The sequence below is a fragment of the Macadamia integrifolia genome, chromosome 12 (genome assembly GCF_013358625.1).
Source record: "Macadamia integrifolia cultivar HAES 741 chromosome 12, SCU_Mint_v3, whole genome shotgun sequence".
NCBI lineage: Eukaryota > Viridiplantae > Streptophyta > Magnoliopsida > Proteales > Proteaceae > Macadamia > Macadamia integrifolia.
In genome coordinates, this window is record NC_056568.1 from 24426775 (window position 1) to 24441714 (window position 14940).

Genomic DNA, 14940 nt, shown 5'->3' on the forward strand with positions numbered 1-14940 from the left:
CATAATTTATGCAGCTTAACACTTTCCGTGAAGCATGTTTCCCAACTTGAACTCATGACCACTAGATCACAATGGAGCAACCTAACAATTGCACTGAGACCCACCTTTTGTTTTCCTCCATCTATCGAGTAAAACTAATAGGGTAATGTTGAAAACATGGTATGAATTACTTGATAATTGATGCATCAACAAGCACCTTAAAATCTAAGTTCTTTCAAACAAGAATCTTTTTGGGACAGAGCCACCATAACTTGTTAGCACTTACAGAAACTGGGGCCATGTGCTTCAGGGCTACAATGTCATAATCAAAGTGAATGGCATCGCAGTCAAACAAGACCAGGTCATCAATTCCATGCAAATAATAGGTTTTTCATCGAATTCTGTTCCTCAAGTTACATAGCTATATCCACGCATCTTCAGTTTGAACGTCCAGGAGAATAAACCGAAGCAGCAAAATGCCTCTCTAACTATACTTGTCCAGGCTTATAAATTTTAGACAGAAGATTCAACAGTTCTACAGTTGGAACATCTCACAATCTGTCAATCATGAGACCTAGAGGTGAATGAACAGTATTTCTATTTGAACGGTCTGGCATCTTGTTGAGCACTAGGAAACTTTCTGAAACAATGCATGTTAGGAAACAGAGTAGTAACCCACATAAAAAACAAACCAGTTGCTCATATAGGCGACCAAGAGTTCCCTGAAGAATTCATTTCGCAAGTTTAGATGTTCGTAGAGAGGAAAAGGAAAAGTGAAAACTAGACATCCTTGCCCAACAGAAATCTGTCTGGTGATATAGTTCATCAAGAAGGATATGCTGTCATAAAGGCATTGAGATTCCTGCAAGACAGAAAAGAGCAAGTATTAGAATAGATGATAGGAAAATGACGGGAGGAAAATCAACATTCAGTTTTAATAGACGAGAAAGACAAAATCTGTTTGTTATTAACATATTTCTGTCCTTCATTTTGTAACCAATGTATTTGTGACATGCAAATAAATAATCAACCAATTTACAATTGGCATCATCAAATCTAACAACAAACACATCCGTTTGAGAATAGATAATAACAAGCAACAGAAGTATCTTAACTACACAAGAGACAAATTATAGTCCAACAACAATAATATAAACTGCTTACCCCACCCCTTAGTAATTTTCTTTATCACCAAGAAAAAAAATACAAGCCATATGATCGATAAATGATGCTAGGGAATACTGACAATAAATTATGTGCTAGCTCCAGACGGAAGACGAAGACAACAGCAAGCCCCTGCCAGTAGTTTGCAGGGTTCCCAGGTGGTCAAGGGATCGATCTCCAGTCTTTACTGCGTGCATCAGTGCACCCCTTTTGCATCCTCTACTTCCCCTCTTGTAACATACCCCTACGTGGTGGATTGTAAGTACTCTCTGTGGTGACGTACTGTAGGTACTGTAGTTCTGTTTACGTATAGAGGGGCGGAAGGAAGGAATACAGCACCTCAATATGATTTGTTAGCACCAGTAACAAAGGTCTTCACCAAAGGGTATAAAGATAGAGTGTCATTCCCTAATATTGCTCTTCAGTTAGGAACCTCCCCAACTCAACAAAAAAGGAGTAAATGACTAAATGCAATCTCACTATCACAAGGGGAGTAATGCAGGAGTAGATTACAAGTAACTAACTCCACAGTTTATAATCCCAAACAATACAACTAGGAATAAGAAACAAAGAAATAATACCATCAAATAAATCCCCAATGATACAATACCCATATAGGAACAAAACCAGCTCAAAACCTAACCGATAAGAGAGAGAAAGACCTGTTTTAGAGCTGGAGAGAGAGAGGGTGCGGCCAGGGCTGTAGGAGTTCGATTGAGTTACACTCTTGGGCGTAGATAGTCCCTAGGGAGGGTACAAAAACCCCCAAAGTTGAGAGGATTCTGACGGCTGGTTGTGAAGTTACAAGCTTTCTTGATTTTCTGACCTAGGAGAGAAAACTGAGAAGAACCTTCAAGAACAGCAAATGAATGCTTCAACAGTGACTAGGTAAGGATCGTGGGACCCTTATGAGGCCTGGAATACCCTAATTGAAGACCTGGCTGAACAGAGTACAGAAGAAAGAAAGAGAGGAGATCGATCTCTCCTATTCCCACTAGGATTGCTGATCGGTTCTGATTTCTAGAGACTTTTATCAAAATCTGAACTATACCTCTTGAATGTTACAGTAAATAAAATAAAAAAGAAGAATAAAACAGATGGGGGATTGAGAAGGGTGAAAGAGAATAAAGGAAGTGGCTATCTCAGCCTGGGCTTCTCACCCACAGCTATTTCAGCTGCTCTAAGCATTTAGTTGCAAACTTTCTTTTATTCAAATCTGTCTAATAATGGTACATATGCCTCTCTATTTATAGAGGGGAAGTTTACAATCATACTAATACTAGGAGCTAGTTTCCCAATAAGACTAGACACTCCTACTACAACTAGGAGCTAGTTTCCCAATAGGACTAGACACTCCTATTACAACTAGGAATTCAAAATAGGACTAGGACTTGACTTTTTGACTCCAATATGGAGAAGGACTAACTAACTAATAGTCCATATAAGACTTTACAACCAACTAATGGCCTAATGGGCATTTATTGAATTAAATAGCAACTAATTAAACTAATGAATAAAATTCCGTTTTCCTACCTTCTACCCATATTTTAGGCTCATTAAAGTGACCCATTTCAAAGAAAACCCATGGGATCAAAGGCCCAACACATACATAACACAACCCAAGGCTTATTTGCAATAAAATAAGCCCAAGTGACTTATCTACATCAACTCGTCCTCTCTTAGAAAAAATTCGTTCTCGAATTTTGTAGAGTGTGAGGGTGATTATATCATGGTGCACGTCCCTCTTCAAGCCATAGAAAAATTTAGGTAGCTCTTTGATAATAAAGATGTAGTCTAGAATGTGAGAAGCTCGATCTTAAAGATACTTTAATGGGATAACAAACTCCACATGCTCAACTTCAAAATCTTTGGATGTATCCATAGGGTCATCTACATATGCACCTTTGATCTCTTCTAACTTCAATGCAATATAAAGCTTTTTTGGTTCATCTACCTGGTGGTTCCTAATCGGTTCCACTGATGGTTCAAACACAACTTCATTCTTGAACTCCTTAGGATCTTCCTCTTGGCTGTTCACAATCATCACAGTTGTTGTAGTGCCAAGTTCCCTAGTCTCAACCTCATTGTCCATTGTGGCAACCTTGTTGCTTTCTACTTCTCCCACATAAGTCTCGTTGATGGGAACATCAATGACTAGTTCTTCCTCAACAATAGGAATGACTGAAAAAATTTTAACACTAACCTCAACTTTTGACTCTAGTTCACTAGTCAGAGGTGTCTTCTCTTGTTGCTTTTTTTGCAATAGAAACCGATGATTCCTTCATGGTATTGTCAAGTGTGGGTGGCTTTTGGACATCTGGTGGAAAGAAGTATATGTTTTGTTCATGCTCAGATAGGTACATGCCTGCCAACTCATACTGCATCTCGTCCCATGTTTTAGGTTTACATTCTTGAGCTTGAAGTTGCCTTTCACGGACTTTCCATTGCATTCGAACACAATCATTCATCTGGGAACATGCATATTGACGTTTTTGTGTCTCTGTTAAGTTGTAGTTGTCAAAGTACATGTCCAATTCACGCATCCATTCAAGAAATTTCCCATGAAAATAACATGGCTGATCATTAGATTGGGCAACAATGGATGTATTCTGATGGGAATTCTGTGAAGGGAAGAGCCTTCTTTGGAAATATACAGGGAGGTATTGTGTCACTAACTCGTACTTCACCTCTTCCCAAGTCCTAGGCTCATGTCCATGAACTCGGAGTCGCTTTTCATAGACTCTCCACCAATCTCTAGCATGACTAATCAACCGGAAACAAACAATTTAAAGCTTTTGTGTCTCTGTCAAGTTATAATAGTCAAAATATTCCTCCAGAGAATCTAACCAATCAAGGATGAAGAATGTGTCTCTCTGTCCAGCGAAGTAACGAACTGATGGAACCATCTTCGGTTAGGCCCTGATAGATTGTTTGGAGCTTTCTTCAACCGTAGCTCTGATACCACTTAATACAGGAGTAGATTACCAGTAACTAGCTCCGCAATTTATAACCCCAAACAATACAACTAGGAGTAAGAAACAAAGAAATAATACCATCAAATAAATCCCTAAGGATACAATACCCATATAGGAGCAAAACCAGCTCAAAACCTAACCCGATAGGAGAGAGAAAGGCCTGTTATAGAGCTGGAGAGAGAGAGGGTGCGGCCAGGGTTGTAGGAGTTCGATTGAGTTGCACTCTTGGGCGTAGATAGTCCCTAGGGAGGGTACAAAAACCCCCAAAGTTGAGAGGATTCTGACGGCTGGTTGTGAAGTTACAAGCTTTCTTGATTTTCTGACCTAGGAGAGAAAACTGAGAAGAACCTTCAAGAACAGTACCTGAATGCTTCCAACAATGACTAGGTAAGGATCGTGGGACCCTTATTCCCACTAGGATTGCTGATCGGTTCTGATTTCTAGAGACTTTTATCAAAATCTGAACTATACCTCTTGAATGTTACAGCAAATAAAATAAAAAAGAAGAATAAAATATATGGGGGATTGAGAAGGGTGAAAGAGAATAAAGGAAGTCGCTATCTCAGCCTGGGCTTCTCACCCACAGCTATCTCAGCTGCTCTAAGCATTTAGTTGCAAACTTTCTTTCATAAATGTAAACTTTCTTTTATTCAAATCTGTCTAATAATGGTACATATGCCTCTCTATTTATAGAGGGGAAGTTTACAATCATACTAATACTAGGAGCTAGTTTCCCAATAGGATTAGACACTTCTATTACAACTAGGAATTCAAAATAGGACTAGGACTTGACTTTTTTACTCCAACATGGAGTAGGACTAACTAACTAATAGTCCATATAGGATTTTACAACTAACTAATGGTCTAATGGGTTTTTATTGAATTAAATAGCAACTAATTAAACTAATGAATAAAATCCCGTTTTCCTACCTTCTACCCATATTTTAGGCCCATCAAAGTGACCAATTTCAAAGAAAACCCATGGGATCAAAGGCCCAACACATACATAACACAACCCAAGGCTTATTTGCAATAAAATAAGCCCAAGTGACTTATCTACATCAGGGAGTCTCACATCTCAATGAGGAATGAATTTGCCAAAAACTCCTAGAACTTCACAAAAATTCCTAGAACTTCATTAGTTCCATTCTCTATAGAGTATTTATAGATGTGGTAGAGCTGTCCATAGATAATACTAACATGTAGGGCACCAAAAAAAAGAAACAATACATACATAGGGAAATTCTGTTTGTAACCAAGGTGCTCACAAGTTACAACAGATGGTTGTAACCATAGTTTTTAAGGCGTTGGTAAGGTGACTCACGAGAAGTGTGAAAGGCAACCGCCTTATACACTAAGTCGCTGAAAGGCGTGCAAGGCGACGCCTTATAGCGCCTTAGTGTACAAGGCGGTCGCCTTATGTACTGGATATTTTAAAAATAAAATTTAAAATTGTTTTTCTGAAGATTCCAAATTACATATTATTATTGGGAGGTGTATAAAATCTGATGCACATGTGATGCATTAGATCAAAAATCATATAAAAACTAAAAACCCTTACCATAAAAAAAAAAAACCAAAACCAGTCAAAACCGTGCCTCTCTCATTCTCTCTCAGAGTCTCAGTCTGCTACTTTGCCTCCAAAACTTAAAACCCCAAGCCCCAATGTCCGACGAGGCGACGATCATTCCTCCAGCGACTTCTCCTTCTCCTCCGACAGACTTCGACGACATCTGGCGGCATCTCCTTCTCCTTCAACAGCCTTCGGCAACCTCCGGCTTCTCCTTCTCCTTCGATTCTTCTCCAGGTATGTTTTAGACTTTTAGTTTGTATTTTAAATTTCTGATTTGTGCATGTTTTTGTTTCTCTTTTCTTCTTTCTTCTCCCTGCTTGTTCCTTCTGCGTATGATTAATTTTTTTTTTTTTCTCCCTGCGGTGACAAAGATGATTGGTTGGTTGATAAGTGCAGGTTCAGATTTTTTTTTTTTTTTTAATAACATTAGGGCTTAACATATTTATTAAAATAATTTTTGAGACATTACAGTCTGATTACAACCTTCTTATTCTGATTACCTTTTCACATTACAGTCTTAGACAAAGAGACAAGTTGAATCCACTCATCTATGAAAACAATTGGTGGTAGCAGTGGGGGTGAAAATACAAGTACTGCTGCTACTGCACAATCAACGATTGATCCAAGCAAGGATCCGAAAAGGAGAGCTAAATCAAATGATCCTGGATGGAAATATGGGTATTGGCCTGACGTATCAGACAGAAATTGGATTAAGTGTACCCTTTGTGGGAAGGATGTCAGGGGAGGAATAAAACGATTGAAGCAACATCTTATTGGTGGCTATGGAGATGTAGCCAAGTGTGTGAAAACAACTGAAGCAATTGCTAAAGAGATGAGAGATGCAATATTGAAGAACCAGAGGAAGAGGAACTTTGATTGTTTGGATGATTTGGATGTTAGTGATGGACCTACAGAAGTAACGGGACCACAACAAAATATAGTATCCAATTTGGGGGTCTCATTTCCTATCCCTAGCTCTGGGACAACTTCAAGAAGAAATAAAGCTATCATTCAAACACAATCCAAACAACAAGTAAGGGGTCCCATGGATAAGCATGTGAGGAGGACTCCTGAAGAAGTGGTTGCAGATAGGCGGGATAAAGGTTCATATCAGACAACAATGGAGAACCGAGTAAGAGGAGAAGAAGAAAGAGATAAACTTCGTTCTTACTTTGCAAGGTGGGCTTATGAGAGTGGTGTTCCATTTAATGCTTTGAAGTTAAGGAGTTTTGAGGAATTGGTAGAGGCAATTGGTCAATATGGACCAGGTTTCAAGCCCCCTTCAATTCATGACTATAGGGGGCCTCTATTGAAGTCTGAAAAGGATAAAATTGATGAGTTAAAGGTGAAGTATCAAGGATATTGGAGGAAACATGGGTGCACACTCATGTCAGATGGGTGGACAGACAAGAGAGGAAGGCACCTAATTAATTTTCTTGTCAATTGTCCGGAGGGGACTTTTTTTTTGGAGTCTGTGGATGCATCTAGCCAATCACAAACAGATGAAATGTTATTTAAGCTACTTGATAGTAAGGTTGAAGAGATTGGTGAAGATAATGTGGTTCAAGTAGTCTCTGATAATGCTGCCAACTATGTTGCAGCGGGTCGACTACTAATGGAGAAAATGAAGAGGTTATTTTGGAGTCCATGTGTAGCTCATTGCATAGACCTTATGATGGAGGAAGTAGGCAAATTACGCTCTTATATGTCTGTTATATCGAAGGGCAGGAAATTGACTGCATTCATCTACAGGCACACTCGTCTTCTTGAAGCCATGAGGCAAAAAACAGGAGGAGACTTAGTGAGGGCTGGAGTGACTAGATTTGCCTCTTCCTTTTTAACACTCCAGAGCTTATACAAGCACAGAGAATCTTTGAAAAAATTATTTATTGATGATGAATGGTCCCGTTCTAAGCTTGCATCTACAGAGGCAGGGAAGAAAGCTTCTGAGACTATGTTTGCTACAACATTCTGGAATGGTGTGATGGATTGTATAAGAGCATCACAGCCTCTTCTTCAACTCTTGAGGATTGTAGATGGTGATGAGTTGCCTGCTATGCCTGAAGTATATATGGCAATACAAGTGGCAAAGAAGAACATCAAAAAAAATTTTGGAGATGATGAAAGGAAATGGAAGAAAATCATAGCGATTGTTGATCACGTTGTGAGACTATGATGAATGGATCAATATATTTAGCTGCCTTTTTCCTCAATCCAAACAAGTTCTTTAAGGCAATAGCAAATAATCTTGATAATGAGTTGGACTTAGCTCAAAAAGCAAGTGATGCCTTCAATGATGTTCTTGTAAGGTTGGTGCCTGATGAGACCTTGCAAGATAAGATCATTGTCCAGGTTGACAAGTATACCACTGTTCAAGGAAGTTTTGCAAAGGACATGACGATTAGACAAAGGGACAAGTTGAATCCTAGTAAGTATATTTCCTTTTAAAGTTCTAATTAGTTTAGAACTTTGCATGTTGATTTTTTACTTAACTTATTTTTTTATATTATATATTTATAGTTTCTTGGTGGTCTCGACATGGAAGTACTGCTCCTGACCTTTCAAAGCTTGCATTGCGCATACTTGGTCTTTGTTGCTCATCTTCTGGTTGTGAGCGCAATTGGAGCACATTTGAATTTGTGAGTATTGACTATTGAGTTCTGATTACAATAGTACATGTACTTCACTTAATATGGTTTTATTGAAGATAAGTAAATAACTTCATATTATTAATGTTTTTCAGATTCACACCAAGAAGAGGAATAGGTTAGAGCATCAGCGGTTAAATGATCTTGTCTACATTCAATATAATCGCCGACTTCAAGCAAGGTTCCAAGAATGAAAAGAACAATGTAGAAACTACAATCCATTGTTGCTCGATGATCATAATTGGAGTAGTGAGTGGATGATTGGTGAATCAGAGGATGAATTAGTGCATCCTGAGAATGATATCACTTGGAGAGATGTTGATAGAGCACTTGGAGCATCTTCATCATACCAAGGGCATAATAGACCAAGGAGGGCTCCAGCATCTACCAGTGGAACCAATCTTTGCTATACCCGGCGTGGTAGGAGGGTTGAGCTTGAGGATTTGTCAGATGAAGAAGTGGATGAGATGAGTGAAGAGGATATTCGTGATGATGAAAACATTGAGGATGATTATGGCATAGCTCCAAATGATGCAAGCCAGCAACAGAATGCAGATGAAGAAGAAGATTTTAATTTAATTACTGATTTGGATTGAAAGTCTTTGAGTCTTAGAACTTTGACGTATTTTGAGTCTTTAAACTTTAAAGTTTTTTGAGTCCTTGAACTTTTAAGTATTTGACTTTCTTTGTTTACTAAATTCTTAGCATTTTAGTTTATTTTATGTTTTAGCTTCATTGAAGTTTAAAGTTTTTAGAATGATTAAGAATCCCCAGGTTAGTCACTTCTCATCCATTTAATTTGGCATCTCGATTTTTACTTTCGATGTATTTTAATTCTAAGTTCTTAATTACTTCTTTGACAGGAGTAGAAATATAGTGGATGACCTTAGGGCTTAGGCACTCATTATGGCATCATAGTGGTAAGTATAATAAATACTTGTATATTTTATGTCTTCTTTTCTTTATATTTATAATTTTGTTTCATAATTATGTATTTATATTATATGTTAATATGTTATGATGATTGATGATTGAATATTGATGATTCATGATTGATGATGAATTGATGATGAACTTAGTTTATTTACTTTATTGATTTGTTTTCTTGATGAATATCTTACATTGGTATGAATATAAACATTTAATATTTATTTAGCATATGAGTAATAGGATTTAACTAGTATTTGAGTCAAATAGATTGGTTTTATAAAAAAAAAAATACACAAGAACGCTTTAGTCAATAAGGCGACGCTTTATGCCCGCCTTATTGCTAAGGCGCTCCGACAGGCCCTCAAACGCCTCTGTCTCACCAGCGCCTTAAAAACTATGGTTGTAACCATTTTTTTTTCCATTTTTTACCCTTGATTATTTTATCACTCTTTTTTAGTCGGTAATTTCTTTTGTAATTTCCCCTCCCTCTCCCCTCCGTCAATTCCTCTCGCTCTCCCCTCCCCTCCGCACCCCACCCCACCCCTCCCCTAGTTGCAACTCCCGCCCCCAATCCATGTGTCCAACGAGCTGTTTACCAAATTGGTGTCCGTACCGGGCCACATCGAGTGGGCCAGACGATCGTTGTTACTGTGTATCGGGAGAACGGTTGGTTGGAGCAATTTCTTTTCCCTGAAGCTATCCATAGAAACACTTCTGTGGTGACAGGTGGTTCGAGAAATATCTCCCACTTCACTCCTTTTGGTCCCTCCCTTTCTCTCAGTGGAGGAAATTGGTTTTGGGTGACTCACGCTGTTGCTGCTCTCATTTATGTTGCTTTCTAATTCATTGTCGCTGCTATCCACACCTTTTGTCTTTGTGCCATTGGCTTTGCAATCTTAATCCTCACGGTTCTCACGACATTGTTTATCCTCAGTTCCAGATAAATTCAGCAAATCCATGTTTGTCCAAGTTCATGTATAGGGAGAACAAATCATCAATAGCTTCCCCTTCAGATTTTTTCTCCCGCATTCCTTCTGCATTGCTGTCAACATCCCTATCCCAGTCCGATTCCGATTCACCAAATGAGCCAGCCTGACCATTCCCGGATTCTCTCGACAATGTTGAGCGGCCCAGAATACCTCACCCTAAGCAGGATGAGTGGAGGCGAAGATTACATCATATCATTAAACCTGAAGGGGATACCACTACTAGAGTGCATGTGCACTTTATTAGGGGGGAGGCTCTCCCTGACACGGCCGGAGTTAACTCTCATTAAAGGTGGAGAGTGGGGTGCCTGCAAACCCCAATCTCTGTCTTCCATCAAAAAATCGGCAGAAGCTGGGTTAGTTAGTGATGGGGATGAGGAGTCCCACCGTCCCAGTAAGGTGAAGGACTCGGGGGAGGTAAATTATTGAGAGAGAGAAAAATGTTGGCTGCGACGGAGATCTCAAATGGGAAGGACCTGGGCTAAATCTCTGGGAACCTAACTGCTGAGTAACTGGGAGACTGGTATCTGCGCATAGGGAGAGGCAGGAGGGTAGTGTGGGTGTAATGGAGGTATACCAGGCGGCTGGAGTTACCTCTCTCATGAAAGGTGTAGGAGGTTAGAAAATACTGTGAAATTACATCAGTAGACACTCTACTATAGTGCCACATCGTCATATAAAGGGTAAAAAAATCCGGTTACAAACAGACACGCCTATACAACCTAGTTGACCTTAATTGGAGGAAGAAGAGAGAAAGGGAGAAAATCCCGAAAAACAGGTTCAGGTAGATGGGGGAAGAATGCTTGGAAAGCGTTTTTAGCTGAGTTAGCTGCTCTGTATGGCTGGTTTAGGGTCATGACGGCGGAAGCTAGCTCTCCTAATCTGTCTGATTGGTTAACCAATTTTGGATTGATTGACTGTGCATGGGTGCGTTCTTTAGACGCAAGGATATATTTATCCCATCTCTAGTGGTCTAGATGAATCCATTCAGAGCAGTTGGGAATGTTGGTGGAAGTTATGGACATTGTGAACCCAAAAAAAAAAAAAAGCAGCAGAGAAGGATAAGGCAGATTTGTTTAAGCAAACTTAATAATGGTTTGATCATTTTCTTTAACTGAACCAGTCATCGGCTTACCATCCAGAACGCATATTTAAAACCTGATTAGCCCAAGCTAAAACAAGCCAGACCAGACAGGTTAGACATTTAAACTCCCTATATTGCCTTCCCTAATTCAGGGGCTTGGATCAGCAAGGCATAAGATTTTAGGTCTGTGGAACTGGCTACATGAGCCACTCAAAGGCGCATTTAGTTCTTCTTCTCCAAACACAACTCAGCTCTATTAACTGAAGAACAGATAGAAGCTATGTCTACAGGGACCTTCCAGTTTTAATTAATATAATACAGCTATCAATACTCCAAATTTAATTTCAGCAGGAAACCGAAAGCCAAAAAGCGCGACATCAATAGAAGACTTTCATTTCAAGAGTACAGTTGAGCAGTATACTGTCAAATACGAACATTAAGATGATAGTTCACTGGAGACAAGCATTCAACTGATCAGTACAGTGAACTTAGGTCAGTATTGCATGAATACTTAATTTACATCACCCTTTCTATGTGAGGGCCCTGAGGTAATGACACATTTTTGCTGTCCATTTTACTATTTTCAAAACCCTGTTTGATGCAAGAAATGCCTAGCAATATAAAGGGTAAAAATAAAGACCAAAATTAGCATAAGAATAAAATAATAAAGAAGAAGAGCAACAGCCAATACCAATGAAGTAAGGATTGAGGAAAAAAGATAAGTTTTCTTATTTTCAGTAACTAAGAAAATATAAGGCAGTACAGAACCATCTGACTCTTGTAAGGGTCTTTGTCGATGTCATTGTTGCTTGTCGTTCTTTTTTCCTTTCTTTCATTTCCCTATGAAATGAAAGAAAGAAAGAAAGAACATTGTATAAAGACTTGTCTCCATTTAATTTGCAGTTTAACATGAAACTAGTCACACGAAGTTGTTCTCAGTTGATGATGAACAATGTTCACAGGATCATAAGGATTGTGGTGCATTAGCATGCATTTGAAAGCATATATTGTCCCCAAAACTTATTCTTCAAATTACCTGTTCTGGGCTGAAATTAACCCTCTTTTTTTGTTTTCCTTCTAAAAAAAACCAAATTGCCTCAGGACCATCACATAAAATGATAGTTTTAAAGTTAATTTCCATGCATATTTATTTACATTTTATTTCAGTAGTTAGGCCTTTACATTGATGCTGATTTAATTACATTGATGAGTTTTTCGAGATAAACATAGACCATTTCTAACCAGGTGCAATTGTTAACTCAAACCTTCAAATCCCATTGACCATTTTTGTCTACACTCAGCACCAGTGGTAGTAAATTTGGAATCAATCATGGTCCCATACCCTAATATGGAAACTCCCAACGAGATCCAATTGGATTTCCCAAGCATCACTTAGACTGTCTTGGCTTCCTATTGGCCTCCCATGTAAGACTTAGAGAAATTCAAGCTCAACTTTGAACTAAATACAGATGGACCTCAGGTTTGGCACTATCCAAATTTGATCAATTCCCCAACCTACCATGCCTGAGTTGCACCCCACTCACAAGGGGCACTTATCAAGGTTGAGCTTGAAATGTTGATCCTTTCTCCTTCAGAAATTTCCCTCTAGGGTTGAAGCAATGATATTTTATCAATAAATTGAGTATTTTCTCTAATTTTTGTTCCATTGAAATTTCTCATCTACTTGATCCTAAAGATCTCAGTACAACAACAACTCAGCCTTATCCCAACTAAATGGGGTCAGCTAGATGGATCCTTGCCCTCCAATCAGTTCTATTCAGTGTCATACTTGATATAAGGCCTAAGTTATACGTGTTTTTCCTCACCACTTCTCCAAAGGTCACTTTAGGTCTGCCCGTAGCTCTTTTAGTTCTTTCAATTTGAACAAATCACTCCTCCATATTGGAGCATCCAAAGGCCTCCATTGAACATGGTCATGCAACCCAAACGACTTTCTCATAGCTTATCATTTATTGGAGCTACTCTCAAATCAGCTCCAATATGATCATTCCTTATTTTCTCCTTTCTAGTTTGACCACTCATCCATCTCAACATCCTCATCCTCGCTACACTGAATCTATCTATGTGATGCTTCTCAACTACCTAACATTTTGCACCATACATCATAGACGGTTGTATGACAATCCTCTAAAATTTTCCTTTAAGTTTTGAAGGAATATGTTGATCACACAACACTTTGCACTTCTCCCTTCCCCACTTACCATCAGGACAGATTTAGTTATCATCATACATAAATTTCTGTTATTCCCCACGTCCGAACGAATAAAATGCAGGCAATCCAATTCATAAATAAATACTAGCATGCAGCACAAATATATATACGTAGTGAAGATGACCGAAGTTTCATCTGTGATAGAGATAGGATAGAGGAATGAAACTATACTGACAAACATGAAACAGAAAAGGCATAATGGTGCATCATAGAATCAATAAAGGCATCGATTAAGTGCAATTGGGACTTAGCATCACCTTTTAATCACTTCTTATGAAATATCAGAAGAGATAACGAAAGTTTATCAAGTAAATTAAAAAGAAAGAAACAATTAACTAAAAACGCACCCTGGGGAATCATCCCCCAACTCTGAGATTCCACTGAAAGGATGGAGATCAGGCGAGCAGAAGCGATTGCGCTGTGTAAAGGCATCATCGATCCCACCAGACTGCTCAACTCCAATGGTAATCTATCAAACATGTCACACCATTAAAATCAACAAAAGTAACGGGAGAAGGATGAATGGCATAATGCAAATCGAAATCTAGGACGACCCATAGCTACAAATGTTCAATAACCTCACCTTGAAATTCCATGAGCGCGCCTAACGGACTGAGAAACCTGAGATTGATTAACCGATTTGAACGGAGAAAAAGCTGGTACCATTGCATTTTTGTGGACTTTGAGAACCAGAGATTGGGAACGAGATGACAATCTCGATATAATGGTTGAAGCGGACATCGTGGTCAAACCTTCAAAGGGTTTAAGCACAGAGTACCAGTTTTGCTGCTTGCAGGGTTTTATGGAGGAGCTGCTAATTCCAGGCTCCGTTCTACTAATTCCACGCCTCCTTTATCGAATTACCAAAATATCCTTATATCTCTGCTTCTTCCTTTTTTTTCTTTTGCTTGCTTCTTTTCCTTTTTCTTTTTGGAGAGGTGCGGGGTGGAAAAAAATATAAAAAAAAAAAACCTCCTAATCTCATGAATCTTCTAGAAGATAATATTTGGTTTAGTTTTCCCATATATTTATTGGGGAAGTGTTTCCCATGGAAGAGTGGCTCTTGTGTCTTTGCGTGTGCAAGGCAACAGGGAATGTGTTAAAAAACATCAACAAAAATAACATTTTTCATTTTATAGGCGACAGGCCAATCATTTACCCTCATGTGTTTGGGATTAGAGGCCACTATACTCATAGAAACCATTCCAATATTTGTTTCATATGGGAAGGTAACATGGAATTTCAATCATTGGATGCATAAATAATTATTAGATAGATTGTTTTTTTTTTTTTCTTTTGCTAAACTATTAGATAGACATATGTCAAATTTCAAATTGAAATTGGTCTGAAAGACCTAGCCAAAATATA

The 14940-nt window shown here is 38.7% G+C and overlaps 1 protein-coding gene across 1 annotated transcript; it reads right to left on the minus strand.

The window, feature by feature from the left end:
• Nucleotides 1–320: 320 nt before the first annotated feature.
• LOC122057325 (protein NONRESPONDING TO OXYLIPINS 2, mitochondrial-like) lies at nucleotides 321–14402 on the minus strand. The gene is made up of 3 exons (XM_042619376.1): nucleotides 14156–14402; nucleotides 13920–14041; nucleotides 321–841 (listed from the first exon to the last, which is right to left on the minus strand). Exons 1-3 carry the CDS (start codon nucleotides 14311–14313, stop codon nucleotides 822–824), a joined length of 300 nt encoding a protein of 99 aa, XP_042475310.1. The 5' UTR covers nucleotides 14314–14402; the 3' UTR covers nucleotides 321–821.
• Nucleotides 14403–14940: the final 538 nt, after the last annotated feature.

What these genes read in the sequence shown, in the direction of transcription:
- LOC122057325 (XM_042619376.1), bottom strand. Translation starts at nt 14,313, where the DNA reads ATGTCCGCTTCAACCATTATATCGAGATTGTCATCTCGTTCCCAATCT. An exon ending in CGCGCTCATGGAATTTCAAG is followed by an intron (nt 14,042 to 14,155) that starts GTGAGGTTATTG and finishes CATGTTTGATAG; the next exon opens with ATTACCATTGGAGTTGAGCA. An exon ending in TTGGGGGATGATTCCCCAGG is followed by an intron (nt 842 to 13,919) that starts GTGCGTTTTTAG and finishes TCTGTCTTGCAG; the next exon opens with GAATCTCAATGCCTTTATGA.